The sequence below is a fragment of the Alligator mississippiensis genome, chromosome 12 (assembly GCF_030867095.1).
Source record: "Alligator mississippiensis isolate rAllMis1 chromosome 12, rAllMis1, whole genome shotgun sequence".
Taxonomy (NCBI): Eukaryota; Metazoa; Chordata; order Crocodylia; family Alligatoridae; genus Alligator; species Alligator mississippiensis.
The window spans coordinates 37,454,953-37,470,815 of record NC_081835.1 but is presented as its reverse complement, the minus strand read 5'-3'; the positions used below and the strand labels follow the sequence as shown (position 1 = coordinate 37,470,815).

General features: G+C 46.1%; 1 protein-coding gene across 2 annotated transcripts in view; it reads right to left on the bottom strand.

Annotated features, from left to right (window-relative positions):
- Window positions 1-15,649, bottom strand: part of PFKFB4 (6-phosphofructo-2-kinase/fructose-2,6-biphosphatase 4) — a 99,230-nt gene extending 83,581 nt beyond the window's left edge. The window contains exon 1 of one of the 2 annotated variants that reach the window (XM_059716056.1): window positions 15,439-15,649. In XM_059716056.1, coding sequence (XP_059572039.1) covers window positions 15,439-15,493 — 55 coding nt within the window. In that variant the 5' untranslated portion in view covers window positions 15,494-15,649. The remainder of the gene's footprint in view (window positions 1-15,438) is intronic. The other variant, XM_059716057.1, reaches the window with a different exon arrangement.
- Window positions 15,650-15,863: the final 214 nt, after the last annotated feature.

The window sequence follows — 15,863 nt, the reverse complement described above, 5'->3', positions numbered from 1 at the left end:
CCTGCACACCCAACCCAGTCACCCGTCCCATCCCCCTCACTACTCATCTGCAGCCCCCTGCCCCCCCCCGCTCAGCCCTGGCGGTGCCCCTCACTCTTGATCCACAGCCCCCCCATCTGTCCCCATCCCCATCTCTGTACAGCATGACCCCCACAACCAATCACCTTGCCCACTGCTCTGAGCCCGAAGCAGCCAGTCCGGTACAGAAGAAAACCCGGACATTGGCTCTTTTTAAAAAAAACCTGCCTGGATGCAGCACAGGGGTTCAAAAAAAAGAGGACATGTCTGGGAAAACCCTACTTTTATCATGTTGTTTTCCACCATTATGCACTGAAATACCCCCACACAAAGACAATGAATGCATATGCAGCCTTTAGAGGCACATTTGTGCACAAATGGGTCAATTCCTATATAGGTAAACCTATTCAGAATATAGTTACACAGCAGGCGTGTCTACACATGCATTTATGTCAGCTTAAATTTACTGCGCAGTAAGCAGGAATAGGCTAGTGTCTACACGTGCAGGCATTAAGGCACATTAACGCCATGTGTGGACTGACTTGGGACTAAAGTTAGTCCCAAGTCAGTCCACACACACAGTGTTACTGCACAGTAACTAATCGGGCATATATTTGATATCTGCATTATGCAGGTATCAAGTTTATACTCAAATTGATGTAACTCACTATATTTACTGTGTAGTACAGGTGTGCATGTCTAGACACACACCTGTACTGTGCAGTAATTTTGGTTACTATGCAATAAGTGCACATGTGAAGATGCACCCAATGATAATGAAACCTAGAAGTAACCAAAAACTGATATATTTGTTGTATCTTCAATTTTAAAGAGGTTCAGGTATTGTTGGAGTGATGTTGTAGCTGCAACGGTCCAGGAAGTATGAGGGGGGCAAGGATTTTTGTGGATAATGTCTTTCATTGGACCAACTGCACGATTAGGAGAAATTTAGACCAGTTTTTGATACAAGGCACCTTTCTCCTCAGGTGAGGGAAAAAAAAACATGTTCAGAAAAAAAAAGAATGTTTTTACAGGTGAGAGTTATGCCAATGTAGATACTGATCTGCTCAACCAGGGTACATGCATCTCTCAGGAATATACAGAATCTTTAACATAACATTATAAATTAATATATTTGATTTGGGACATACCTTATCAAGGAAGAGTAATCTTAGAGGAAATTTAGATACCACCATGTGAGAGTCCCAAATTACAGCTAGCAGCTAAATACAAGAAAGCAAGGAATATTTTAATCTGCTAAAAAATATACTAATTGCCAGACTACCCACATCATCTCCTATTCCTTAATTAATGAATGAATCCTATTCTCAGAAACTAAATCTTAATTCATTATTATAAACTGAAACCTTTTCTTAATATATGAAGAGATCAATTAACCAGCAATATTACCAGTTGTGTTTTCATATTCACCACCTGTACCAAGAGACTTATAACATTCTAGGGAATAAATACATCAGTTAGCTAGTGTTGCCCTCATTTAAGAAACACACTCATTTTAAGCACTCACATTTCAGAGTATGTATAGATTTAGGCTGGTCCAATTTAACTGAGTTCTTTTAATTCTTAACTCATAATTCTTCAATTAAACTGTTGAAAAATGGATGCCATCTTAAGAATGTTAGCATTTACTGCCTCCGACTCCTAATAGAAATCTCAAACATTATTTCCACACAGCTTGAGGAAATAATGGGACAGACCCTCAACTAATTTCCAGTTTAATTATGACTGAAATAATACTGCTAATGATATTTCACTTTCAGTATGTTAAACCTAGCAACTGTAGTATGAAAATAAAATCAAATCTATGCCAATTAAAGCATTTTACTACATATGCTTTCAGACAACATACCTATGGTTGAAACCCTGTAATAATTTTTGTATAGACTACAAAGTTCAAACTAAATATGGGATATGCATATGGAACACTACAGGATACTAGCAAGGAGAAGATGTAGCATTTGCAGAAGTTGCCCAGTTTCTTTTAAGGTCCAAGAAGCATAACTGGAAAACATGCACCCTTTCGAAATCGGATGGTAAATCTTTGAGGACTGGGAGGTATACACCTTGCTCTAAAAGTAACCAATGATGTTACTACAGCAACGGCACGTACTAAATTATGCAATGTTGTTTTTTCATGGGCGTGTTGTGAAACTTCAAAACACTCTGTGGCCTTCTTAGAATTATGCTACAGCACTTAGATGAGTCTGCATCATCTGCCAGCTAATCCAATTGTTGCCTGGAACTGAAGCATCGTGTCTTCTGAATTGCATCATAAAAGCTTTCAGAATGTAGGGGGGGGGGGGGGGGTGGAATATATTTGTATTCACCATGTTTCCAACACTTTTTTGACAGGTTAAAATGACAACCTTTTCTGCACAGTGTACAAGACAGTCTTATGAGTACTTCATTCTTAAGGTAAGTGCAATTATAAAAAGACCCAAAACCTGAATAATTGTCAGAGTTTGGTTTTGTGTTTTTTATGTAAACAAAGGACCTGAGAAAGGGCACTCGATGCTTGAAAGCTTGTCCAACACTAATCCCAGCTAACACCTAGACCAATAAAAAGATACCACAAAAAATCCTTGCCTCTATGTAAACCAAAGGTATACTTCCAGGAATAGCCTGAGAAAAATATGTGGAATATTATGCACAAATCCATACCTATATTAAACACACACTTTATTTCAGTTGACAAGTGTTTATTCATTTACCTTTCAATTAGCTAGGATGTTTTAGTCTCTGCTATTCACAAACAATTACAAAAATATATTATTATTATTATTATAGATTAGGAAAGCATGGCCAGTTGCCTCCTAATTAACCCCATCCAAAGAACTGACAACAAGAACAAAAACATGGTACTAACATAAGGTTTGTAAGGAAGGCACCCCTGTCCACCATTTGTATGGCCAGTCTCTCTCTCCCATTCTTCAGCTTATTTGCCAATTAACATTGTAAACTCTTCAGGGCAGGGATTGTTTTAAAAAGTGCCTAGAACTCAATAGAACATGTTTTCAGTTGCTTCCTTAGCACTGCCTTCAATACAAATAAATATGAACATCACAGAATGACTGACCTCATAGCAATTTTAAAATGCTATTTTAATGACAAATATGATGTACAAATATATTTAAAATATAAAATTATAAGCAGACTCCAGAACTAAAACTACTAAATTGATAGTCTTAGTAATGCAAGATTAACAAACAGTAGTTTCTCTTTAAATCTAGTATACTCAGAAATCCATTTTAGGAGCAGTGTGATGGCCTCAATATTCAGAGAATTTGAGACCACACAGTGACCTGTAGCACTGGTCCTAGATTTCAGATTTCTTATTTAATATGGAATCTCATGCATGTATGAAGGCAAAAAAAATTATATATGCAGAATTGCTTGTGTAATACAAGCAGCAAAAATGTATTTGTCACAATAAAGGCAATTACAAACTTAATGTACCATATCCTTTATTAAAGCCAACCTATCTTTCCCCTGTTTTAATCACTCTATTACATTAACTACGGTATTTTGATGCAAGTACCAAGACAGATGATTAGTTTTGTCTAATTAGCATTTTCCCCCAATGAGAGGTGGAAATTCATTTATTAATTCATAGATGAAAAATTAATTGGGGCTGTTTACATCCAATGAACTGGGAGTTGTCTTCACTTTGGCGTCCCAAGGTAACCATTTTTAAAGAAAAGATCAGTTCTAACTAGTAATGAAAATGACCATTCATTCACTCAGGGGAAAAAATAGTAAAATGGGCTTTCCTGAGCATCAAAAGAAAGGCAAGTGAACAGTTTTATGTACACCACTTTTCTTAGTCGTATAGATCTCAGGGCAAAAATCATGTGCCATTTGTGCTGCACAGACTAGTTCAGAGATAAGACTATGTTAAGTGATAAAAGCCGTAGTCTGAATATAAGTAAAGATAGATTTGCTTGTTTGTTTATTGGGGGGAGGGGCTTGGTGAGCCTCACCTTGAGTCCGATACAAAAAAAATGGCAAGCTAAATTACCATTTGGAATTGCCAAAACTCTGCAGAGAAAAGGAAATCCAATAAATTACATGTTTGAGTCCCCAGGATAGACAGCAAGTTATTCTACAGGCTGGTACGAAAGCAAAATCTCTGTAAACTCAAGAGATAGAGATTATTACTTCTAAACATAAAGAATCTAATGAATTTTCAATATAATGGAAAGTCATATGATACATATGAAAAGAATCCAATCAGAAAAATGCTTTTGAATTCTCATCTATCCTATTGTTCAGAGACCTAAGGAGCACAATTTTGATTTTTCACATAACTGTCTACCTCGGGACAAAAAAAATTCTGTCAGGCTAAACTTTTACCACCATATTCCAATTTTTCCCTTACAAAGAAAAAATCTCAATCTCTGTCCAATTGTCTAGCATAAAAGACCTGGGTGAATGAATCATCCATTTCTTTTGCATTTCTGCAGCATTTGCAAGGAAATTAAGGTGGGACACCAGCTGCTATATTCAGCTTTTAGTCAGTCGCAGAAGTCAGACCATATTTATAAACGTAACTAAGGTAGCTTGTAGGCAAGGAACAGAAGTCACTGCAGTACACTTGCCTATGTTCCCAGCAAGGACTCAACCATAGGATTTTCCCTTAGTTTAGGGGTGTCAAATGTACCATCTGGCCCTCTGAATTCCTATAGGGGCTGAGAATTCAGGGCTGGGATCTGCTGTGAAATTCCAACACTGTTGCACACACTTGTTGGCAGCAAGGGGGCAGTCACTTCTCACTCTGTGGTCCACATCCAGCTCATGAGCAGCCCCATGATTTTGACACCCCTGCCTAAGTCTGTCCAGACTACTTGGTCTGGTTACTAGCTCAACTTGACATGTCATAGCAAAAACAAAAATTACTGCAAGAACTCTCAGTTGCTTTAGCAAAGGATCTGATAGTGCTAATACATAAATGATAACACAAACTATATTATACAAGCCTGACTACCTTCTACATGTGAGGAAGAATCTATTAAAAGAGGTCTTGAAATTTTGCTATTCATGGTTTCATAGATGTTAGGGGCTGAAAGGGACCTTATAGATCATTGGGTCCAGCCCCCCTGCACTTGGGAAGGAAAGACTGCTGGGGTCAGATGACCCCAGCAAGGTGAGCATCAAAACGTTTTTTGAAGATCGCCAGGTTGGGTGACTGTACCATCTCTGGGGGGAGCCTGTTCCAAACCCTCAGCACTCAACTTGTAAAGTTTTTCCTCATGTCTAGTCTGAAATGATCTTCAATCAGTTTGTTCCCGTTATTTCTTGTCCTCCTCTGAGGGCCCTGGTGCTCCCCCAGGCCCAGATGTATGCCCCGATATACTTATAGGCTGCCACTATTTGATTTTGAGCAAATTATTAACTATTTTTCCCTAACCACAAACAAAGAACAATCAAATAGTTTTTGATGCTGTCATTACAAATGGACTGAACCGTGATTTAGCTTATTAACTGTAATTAGATTCAGCATATAACAGAATCAAGCTGTAGAAAGAAAGAAAGGGGGTGCTGGACGAGGACGTTTTCCATGCCTTCCTCAACTGCCCCCGGCTGCGGCCGCTCCTTGCCACCCTCAGGGCGCTGCTGCGGGCACTGGGCCAGGACTTCTCGGAGGACACCTACATCTACTCCTTCCTGTAACGGGTGGTCAAGCAGGCCACAGTCAGCCTGGCCAATTTCCTGCTGGGCCAGGCCAAGATGGCCACCCTGAAGAGCTGGTGAAACCGGCTCACTGGGACTGGGATGGTCAACACCCTGCAGCTCTTCCGCCTGCTGGTGCTTGGTGAGTTCAAGCATGCGGTCCTCCAGCGGATGGTGCCCACCTTTGAGGAACGCTGGGCCCTCGAGGGGGCACTGTGTCGAGTCGAGGCAGGACACCTGCTCCCTGTCCTGTGACACCACCAGTTGCTCAAGGTGCAGAGACGCGTCCAGAAAGCCAAGACCTCGGACTTTGTTCATGTGGGCCGACCCCTGATGCCCCCCTGGGTGTCCCCACTGGCAGAATTGTATATATGTAAATACTCCTTTTGTTCTTTGTGGTTTTTTGGTTTTTTGTCTAGAATGTATGGGCAGGCCTTGCAGGCCAAGAGCCCAGGCCTTGTCCATGAGGCCCAGATCTTCGGGCCAACCTGTACATAATCTCTACTGGCCCCGATTTGTCACCCTCCCTGGAATAAATGCCTCTTAAAAGAAAATTGAATATGAATGCTTCTCCTCTCCTTCCATCTTTGACAATTCTATCTGGATGAGCTCTACTACCCAGGATCTACCAAAAAGTGAGTTTCTAAACCAGGCATGTGCAAAATTTCCAATCTGCAAACATTTCCCATTTGCAAAAGATGATTGTTTGCCACATTAATACCATAGCAGGCAACCGCTAACCCACTCATAAGCATCTCTTATCTGCACAGCAAGAAGCAATGTTATGTAATGATTTCTTGTCTTTGACAAAATCAAAGATTTACTATTATCAGCTGGAAATTTCTGGAGTAGCTGAGTTAGGTACCTAAAGTCCCACTGAAGAAGAATGGGACTGGACACTTAACTAACACATTATGCTTCTTCCAAATCCAAATTCAAATATTCTGCAGATTTTTATGAACAGAGGAAAAATAGGAGCACCAACCAGAAATAGCTATTAAAAAGTAGGCATGACAACCAAACTCCACAGTTAGCACTATGAAAAGTGTTGAGCAATACTGTATGGCAGTGATCTCCAACCTTTTTATGGTGAAGACCCCCCCCCCCCTTTTTTATTTTTATTTTTTTTTAAGGGCATTCCAGGATCTACCACCCTTGCTCCCTCCCCCCACCCCACCTCTCGGACAAGCCACCTCACCCAGCCCAGCCCAGGTGGCAGGGGTGTGGTTCAGTCCAGCCATGTGCATCCTGCCACTCCCAATCGTGAAGCCTGACAGACAGTTCAACTGTCAGAGGCTCCACGATTGACCAGTCAATCGAGATCAACTGGTTGGTGACCACTGCTGTATGGTGTGTTTCCATAGCTCTGCTCATGACAAGCTGTACACATGACTCCTTACATGGGGAAAAAAAACAGCTAGTATTTTTAATTTATACAAATAGCTATGTATTTTGACTAATGGCTTTGTCAAATATGATTTTACAATTATAAACCACCACCCCATGCTACTCATCCATGTGGGCACGAATGACACGGCTTGGAACAATCCCTGCCAGGTCATGAGTGACAAGTACTCTGGGAGCTGAGCTCGAGGGTCTGGGGGCGCAGGTAGTTTTTTCCTCAATCCTCCTGGTCATGGGCATCGGAACAAAAGGTGCATCAAAGAGGTTAACAGAAGACTCTGACGACGATGCCATCACGAGGGGTTCGGCTTCTTCGACCACAGTCCGCACTTCAGGGATAGAGGCAGTGGCTTGTAGGGAAGGGATGGCCTCCACCTCACCCTGAAAGGAAAGAAGCTCTTCTCGGCCAGAATGGCTGCCCTACTTGATAGGGCTTTAAAATAGGATTGCTGGGGAACGGGCAGTCAATTAACTGTCCAAGCCCGAGTCATGTCAACCATAGCAGTAACAGGTTAGGTCAGAGGTTGTCCGACTGACCAGGGGTACTTGAGAAGGCCCTAGGGGATATGCGTGGATGGGCAGACAGGGATGGAGCGCTCCCACGCACCATCCCGCACAGGCGCCGCCCGTCTGACCGGACACGGGGGAAGGTCGCACGCAGCAGTTGCCACCACTCAGCTTTCAGCCATGTGCCACCTCCCCTCCCCCACTTGCTGTCCAGCCGTGCACCACCTCCTCCCCCTGCCCCTGCTCTGCATCCAGTCATCAGAAGTACACTGTTCCACATCTGGCTGCCAGGGGCACACTGACCCAAAAAGGTTGAAAACCCCTGGGTTCAGTAACCCACGGGAACCTACTCTAACAACAGCCCAAGGAAAGGTCATGTCCCAGCACACAGGAAAGCCCAGGGCTTCCCATGGCAGGCTCAGCTGCCTGTACACAAATGCCAAGAGTATGGGAAACAAGCAAGAGGAACTGGCCCTTCTGAGTGACAAAGATTATGATCTCATAGGGATAATGGAGACCTGGTGGGACTTCACCTACGACTGATCCACAGGTATAGAAGGCCTCTCCTTGTACAGGAGAGACCGTGCTGGAAAAAGGGGTGGGGGTGTAGCTCTCTATGTGAAGGAGCAGTACACTTCCCTTCAAACTACGTTTAGCAACTGAGGGCATCTTGAGACCCTCTGGGTTAAAATATGGGAAGAGCATGGGGAAGGGGATATAACTTTAAGAGTCTATTACAGACCTCCCAACCAGGAGGAAGAGCTAGATCGTGAATTCAATAGGGAACTGGATGAGGCTGCATGCTCCTAATGCATGGTTGTCATGGGTGACTTCAACCTTCCTGACATCTTGTAGGAAGAGCACACAGCCAAATCTGACCAGTTGCATAGCTTCCTTGCTTGCATTGATGAGCTCTACCTAACACAAGAGGTCTAGGGGAGAGGCACTACTGGATCTGCTTCTGGCCGAAGGGGATGATCTGATGAGCGATCTGAGGATCAAGGGGAAGCTTGTGACAGCAACCATGAACTGATCACTTTCTCTGTCCAATGCAGGGCAGGAAAATCTCTCAGTAACAGAAATCCTCAACTTTGGGAAGACTGACTTTCACGAACTCAGGAAACTGGTCAGTCAGGCACTAAGAGACCATGGGCCCTCAGAAAGGGAAGTCCACAAGGAATAGTTGCTCCTTAAAAACACAATCCTCGAAGCACAAGGAAAGTCCATTCTGTCCTGCAGGACATACAGTCAGTGGGCTGGGGAACCCTGTTGGCTCAACAGGGAACTTTCGGACCTCCTGAAACTAAAAAGAGAAGCCTATGCCAGATGGAAAATGGGGCTCATCACCAAGGAGGACTACACAGTACTAGCCTGCACTGTAGAGAGTGGACCAGAAAAGCCAAGGCAGAAACTGAACTCAGGCTAGTCACAGGAATCAAGGACAACAACAAAGTCCTTCTTCAGATATTTGGGAAGTTGGAGAAAGAAGAAAGGCAACATTGGACCCCTGCTAAATCAAATGGGGCAGCTAACGTCTGATGCTCAGGAAAACGCCAATCTCCTAAATGATTACTTTGCATTGATCTTCCACCTGCCCGGGGGGGTCCCCCTGTCAGACAGGATGCAAAGCATCCAGGGGGTGGGAGATGGGCCCACAATCAACGTAAAATGAGTGAAGGAACACCTCGAGAGGCTCAACATCCATAAGTCCACGGGCCCAGATGGAATGCACCCAAGAGTCCTGAAGGAACTGGCAGACATCATAGCACACCCTATGGTGAAGACATTGGAGAACTTGTGGCACTCGGGAGAGATACTAGAAGAATGGAAAAGAGCCAGTGTGGTCCCAATCTTCAAGAAAGGAGGGAAGGAAGATCCAAAGAATTACAGGCCAATCAGTCTGACATCCATCCCTGGAAAGATCCTGGAAAAAATCATCAAAAGTTCCATCAGCAACAGGCTAAGGGAGGACAACTTACTGAGTGTTAGCCAACATGGCTTTGTTGCTGGAAGGTCTTGCCTGACCAACCACGTCTCCTTCTATGACCGGGAGATGCACTGCCTGGACAAGGAAGATGAGGTTGATGTCATATCTGGAGTTCAAGAAAGCCTTTGACTTTGTCTCCCATGATGTCCTCATGGTTAAGCTGGGGAGCTGCAGCCTCGACCATCTCAATGACATGATTAAGCTGGGGAACTGGCTCCGGGGTCAGACCCAAAGGGTATTAGTTGATGGGAGCAAATCAACATGGCGCAAGGCAACCAGTGGTGTTCCTCGGGGCTCAGTACTTGGGCCAGTACTGTTCAACATCTTCATTAATGATCTGGATTTGGGCATCAGATGTGGACTGGCAAAAGTTCACAGACAATACTAAACTATGGGGGGAAGCAGTCACACTGGAGGATAGGCTGGGGATACAGGCTGACCTGGACAGGCTCGCAAGGTGAACGGACCAAAACCTGATGGCATTCAATGTAGAGAAGTGCAGGGTGCTCCACTTTGAGAGGAAAAACCAGCATCATGCTTATAGCACCATGAACAAAAGAGACTTGGGAGTGTTGACTGACCACAAAATAAACATGACCCATGCCATAGCCAGCAAGGCAAACCAAACTCTGGCATGCATCCACCAATGCATCTCCAGCAAAACCAGGGACATCATCCTCCTGCTTTACTCAGCCTTAGTGAGGCCACAGTTGGAGTACTGTGTCCAGTTTTGTGCCTCCCACTTCAGGAGGGATGTGGATAAGCTTGAGAAAGTCCAAAGGAGAGCCACCTGCATGATCAAAGGCCAAGAGAGCAAGCCTTATGAGGAGAGGCTGAGGGACATGGGACTCTTCAGCCTGGAGAAGAGAAGGCTCAGGGGAGGACTTGGTGGTGGTCTGTAAGTGTATCAAGTTTGTGTACCAGGTTCTGGAAGAATAGTTGTGCACAGCATAATCTGGGGAGTAAGAACGTTGTATGAATTTCATTTCTATTACCAACCGGAAATAATTACTGTTAAGGAGTCACTCCCTCAAAGTTCTGAAATAGCAATACTCATGAGGCTTTTGTATGCTTAATTTTCTCCTTTTGTGTTTTCACAGTGTCATTTCTTGAGAGACCAAAGGTTGGATGCACTTCTTTCTACAACCTGTATTTTATACCCATGCTCTTCCTTCATAGTAAAGGCAGGGGAAATAACCCTGAGACAGAGTGCACTTGGACAGATCAGAAATGAAATTAAGATTTATTATTATTTCATGATAATATCCAGAGATGGAATGATAAGGTACAGGATGATATTCAATCAAATAATAATAAATCTTAATTTCATTTCTGATCTGTCCAAGTGCACTCTATGTCTCAAGAAATGACACTGTGAAAACACAAAAGCCTCGTGAGTATTGCTATTTCAGAACCGGTGGTAACTGACAGAAGTCAATCGTCATGGTGCCCTGTGACCATTGGGGTCCCCCAAGGCACTGTCCTTGGACCCATATTGTTCAACATCTTCATAAATGATGTGAACATTGGAGTCAGAAGCGGACTGGCCAAGTTCGCCAATGACACCAAACTTTGGGGCAAAGCATCCGCACCTGAAGACAGAAGGGTGATCCAGGCTGACCTGGACAGGGTTAGCAAATGGGCAGACAAGAACCTGATGGTGTTTAACACTGAAAAATGCAAGGTTCTCCACCTTGGGAGGAAAAACCTGCAGCATCCTTATAGGCTCAGCAGTGCTATACTGGCTAGCACTACGGAAGAAAGAGACTTGGGAGCCCTGCACTGGCTATGTGCCCCCTGCCAGCCCAGCAGCAGTGGAGGCAGCAAGTTGTGCCTCCTGCTGCTGCGCAGGCAGGGGGTACACAGCTGGAGCAGGTCCCCTGTGGCAAAGGCAGCAGAGCAGAGAGTCCCAAGCCTACAGTGGGCAGCATGCCTCTGCCCTCACCCCACTCACCTCTGCTCTACTCCAGCAGTGGCAGAGGCAGGGCAGGGAAGAGACCAGGGAGGAGAGGCAGGCATATGCCACGCCACCCCAGCCCAACCAGGTCCATTCAGCCTCCTCAGCTGGGTATGCCCTTGGCTGCAGCAGCACCAGGAGGGGAAGGGGCCCCTCCCCCTGCTGGAGTCCATACATTCATTTTATAATGGGGTGTAAGGGGTCTCCACTTTTCTATTTTCCCCAGGCCCCAGTAAACCTTAATCCACAACTGGTGCTGATGCTCTTGCTGGGACTAAACAAACCCAGACATTCCTAGGTAGAAGATAAGACCGACTGCCATACTTGGGATCAAAAATGAAAATGTAATCCATGGTCAGCCCATATTGTAGACTATAGAGGGTTCTTCCTTCCTCTGTAGCAGAGGGCATGACCCTCTTCCTTGGATCTCTTAAGTGTATTTTAACAACTTCTTGTCCTTGCCTTTGTCTCCCTGCATTACTTGTAGCAAGGCTGGTTGTTTTGTGATGTTTTCAGGTATTCTACCTGGTATCTGTGTGGGACAATTGTTTGAGAAACTCTAAGAACAGGTTAAAGTAGGATGTCAAATTCCTCTGGCCCCGTGAGACAGATGAGTGGCTCAGGACTGGTCCGTGGGCCGAATGAACAGTGAGGAGCCAGTCCCATGGGCTGGATTGGGCCAAAGGACCACCCTTTCCCCCGCCCCAGGAATGCTGACTCCAATGCCTACAGAACTAGCTCCAGTTAGTTCAGGACCACGCCTCCCACAGTGCCCACTCTAGCCAATCCAGAATAGACAACTTGTGCAGCACAGGTCCCAAACTGGCCAAACCAGATATCAGATCTGGCATCTAGAAGACCCATCCATATAGCTGTTCCCCCCATGCCAGGCCTTTCCAGTGCCCACTCTGACCAGTCCAGGACTGTGCTGTGAACAGTGTCTGCTCCAAGACTTGTGCTGACCGATGTGGCTCTGTAGGCCGAATCCAGAAATGGCTGTGTCTTTGACACCACTGGGTTAAGCAAACACTAGCGAGGAGTCTGCTTTGAGCAGGGGGTTTAACTAGATGATCAGCCTCATCAGCCATCTTTGGACCCACAGATAAGACAATCATCCTCAACTGCAAAAGGATTACCAAAAAAGCTAAATGACTCTCTGAAGTCCCTTCCAGTCCTACTTTTCTATAATTTTACATTTGTTTGTTGTTGTTATTACTATAAATGTTTTGCCTGGAGCAGGAAAATAAATGTTATGTGGGATAAACAACAAAAACCTACAGGAAGTACTCGTGTGTATGCATGTCTGCAGATGAAGTATATGACCACTTTAAAACCAAAAAAAACTGTATAAGAGAAAGTCCTCATGGTCTTTTAACTCTAGTAAACAGTTAAGTGCACACTTGTACTGCTTTGACAACAAGTAAAGATAATCTACTGAAGTTAAAGCTACTAAACTGCTTTACTCACAGGAGTAAAAGTATGCTGACATTCAGAACCAACATAGAAAGAAAAAAAGAGATGTTACAATTTTAAACTCTGAGTAATTTAAATTCAGAGGGGCACTTTATACAGCTATTACAGAAGAGAGAAAAAATCCAATCCTGGAGATACTCTAATATAAATCATGCAACCATCAATTAAGAAGAAGTTAAAAATTATATTCATCCTGACAAAACTTCTTTTAGTCAAGATACCACCTTTTCTATTTTGCAGTGCTCTGAGAAGTGTGTTGTAGGAAATACAGGTCTTGAATCTTAGTCCAGAAAAACAATGATATGCTTTTCATAACCGTCTGTTATAGTCCTAAACAAAGGATGTGCCTGTTTATATGACTGGAGATAACTAGGGACCTACTTAAATTTCAGTGAGACAAAGGGTTTTTCGCAGCTAGCTCGCAGTGTTCAGAGCTGATATTGTGGACATTTTGCTGTGGCCACACCCCTCAGTACCGATTGGCAGAGAGGCAGGGGGAAGGGACAAGGGGGAAGCCGCCATCTTCTCTGCTGGCTACCCATTGTGCCACCCTGCCCCTCACCATCTATTGGCAGGGAGACCCCAACAGGGGGAGGAGGGATAAAAGGGCAGCCACCACCTTGTCTGCTGTTCTCTGTGCCACCCTGCCAGCAAGGACCATTGGCTCCCACTGGGGAGACAGCATTTTATTTTTATTAAGTTTTTTTGGTTGTTGATTTCATGGATTTTGCAGACAATCCCAGAATTAAGTGGGTCCCTAGAGATAACAAATGCCTGTGTTTAAGTAAATAAATAAGTGCCCACAGCTTTCTGAACTATTTTTTCTTTTAAATTAGGGGATTCATTCAGAAAGTTTCTTGCATCCTTAAGTTTTTATAGACTCACTACTTCTGCCAAGACACTCAGGTGCATCATTGGGTTGATGCCTAGTTAGGCCATGACAGGTCAAGACCCAAGATAAAAATAGATTGTCAACAGCTTCGTAATGCAAAAAAGCAAGAACTTCTTAACTTTCTTAAGTTTATTTATAGGATACAATTTGCCTGAAAAAAAATTAAGTTACAGCTAGGCTGATTCTTTGAACACATGTTCAAAACTCTTGACATCTTTTAACGTGAAAGTTACATATCTGTTGCACCCTTCATCCAGAATTATACTTTTTGGCATACTGTTGATACACTTGGGCCCTTACCTTATTACTGAAACCAAGCCCTTCCTAAGGAAGGCCTTTGCCAATACCAGCAGTTTGGCATAATATTTCAGATTCAGGGCGAGGAATTATTTCTCTTTGTGAAGTCACAGTAGGAACAGAAAGAATCTTAAGTGCCTAAATTAGTATTTACTAAAACACCAGTTAACAACTAAAGAGGCTTTTATTGACCATCATGGCTTTCAATGAAACTCACAAGACATCCCACAAAGACATTCCCTCTAGCAACAAGATGTCCCGGCCAGAGAAATAAAACTCCGAGCCAGTTCATAACACAAGTGTCACCGGAACTGCAAGTTTAATCCAGCCCAGCAAGGCTGTTCCCTCTTCACATCATATGATCTAGTCATTCAGGCTCCAGGAATACCAGCTTACCCTTCTCCTGGCCAAAGTCAGGACACTCATCTCCCACATGACAAACTGCTGAGGTATCTGAACTGCTACTTCCCTTCAACGTCCCCTCCCGACCTCTAGATTATTGCACAAGGAGGAAAGATTCCAACAACATTTTTAGCACTGTCTCCGTGCCGAGTGTGGCACGTCCAGCACAACAGGCTCAGCCATCACTCAGGCCTCCAGGCACAACAACTGACACACCCAGAACCTCATCATACACCTCACAGAGCGACCCGCTGATGCTGGCAGGCGACACCAGGGCTAGGCTGGCTGTGAATTGCCTGGCCTGCACTTGCTAACGTATTTTTCTCCATAGAAAAGTTGCGTCCCACGTGCGCGGCCTTCAAAGCTGCGATTCTACAGGAGCTGCCCCGCCCTCCCCCGGCCCCGCCTGCCACTGCTCCTGCTCTAGGGCCCTGCGGTGGCCGGCGTCGGACACAAACTCCCGGAGGCCGCAGGGGAAATCTCCCGCCGCTCCCGGGCACCTGGGGCCACTCGGCCCTTCCCCGACCCCGCCGGGACACCAGGGGACGTGGGGCTGCAGCCGTGCCCCCCAGCGCATGAAGGCGCCTGGTAAACAAGCGCAGCGCCCGCCTCGGGCCAGCCTCACGGGGGCAGAGGAGCTGCGCCTCCGGCCGCCAGCAGCAGGCGAAGGCCGCCGAGGCGGCGGGGCAGGTCTGCAGCCCGGCAGAAAGGCTCCTACCCGCCCGGGCCGGGAGAGGGAGGCCGCGCCCTGCCCAGGCCCTCGGCACGCTTCCCCGGCTCAGGCCGAGGCAGTCCAGGGACAGCTCCTACCTTTCCAGTCCCGGCCCCGCGACCGCCGCTGACAGCCGCCGCCGGAGCCCGACATCTGCGGCCGCCGCCCGCTGCCAGGCGCGCCGGCCCGGCCCGGCCCGCTCCGCTCCGCTCGCTAGGCCGGGCTGCCGGGGAGGCGGCGGGGAGCGGCGGCGCCTGGGCACGGCGCCATCCTGCCGCGGGCGCGGGCGCTGCAGAGGGTCCCCGCCGGGCGGCGGCTCCTGCGGGCTCGGCGCTGCCCCCGCCCCGCCCCGCCCCGCGTCCTGGTTGGCGGAGCCGCGCGGTGGGCGGAGGGAGGTGCCGGGAGCCGGCAGCGCCCCTCGGCCGGCGGGAGCAGGGCTGGCTGGGCGCCTGGACCAGCCTCCGGCGCCCCTCAGCGCGAGCCGGGCCAGGGCCCCGGGCGTCGCCGCCTTGCTTCCTCGCCG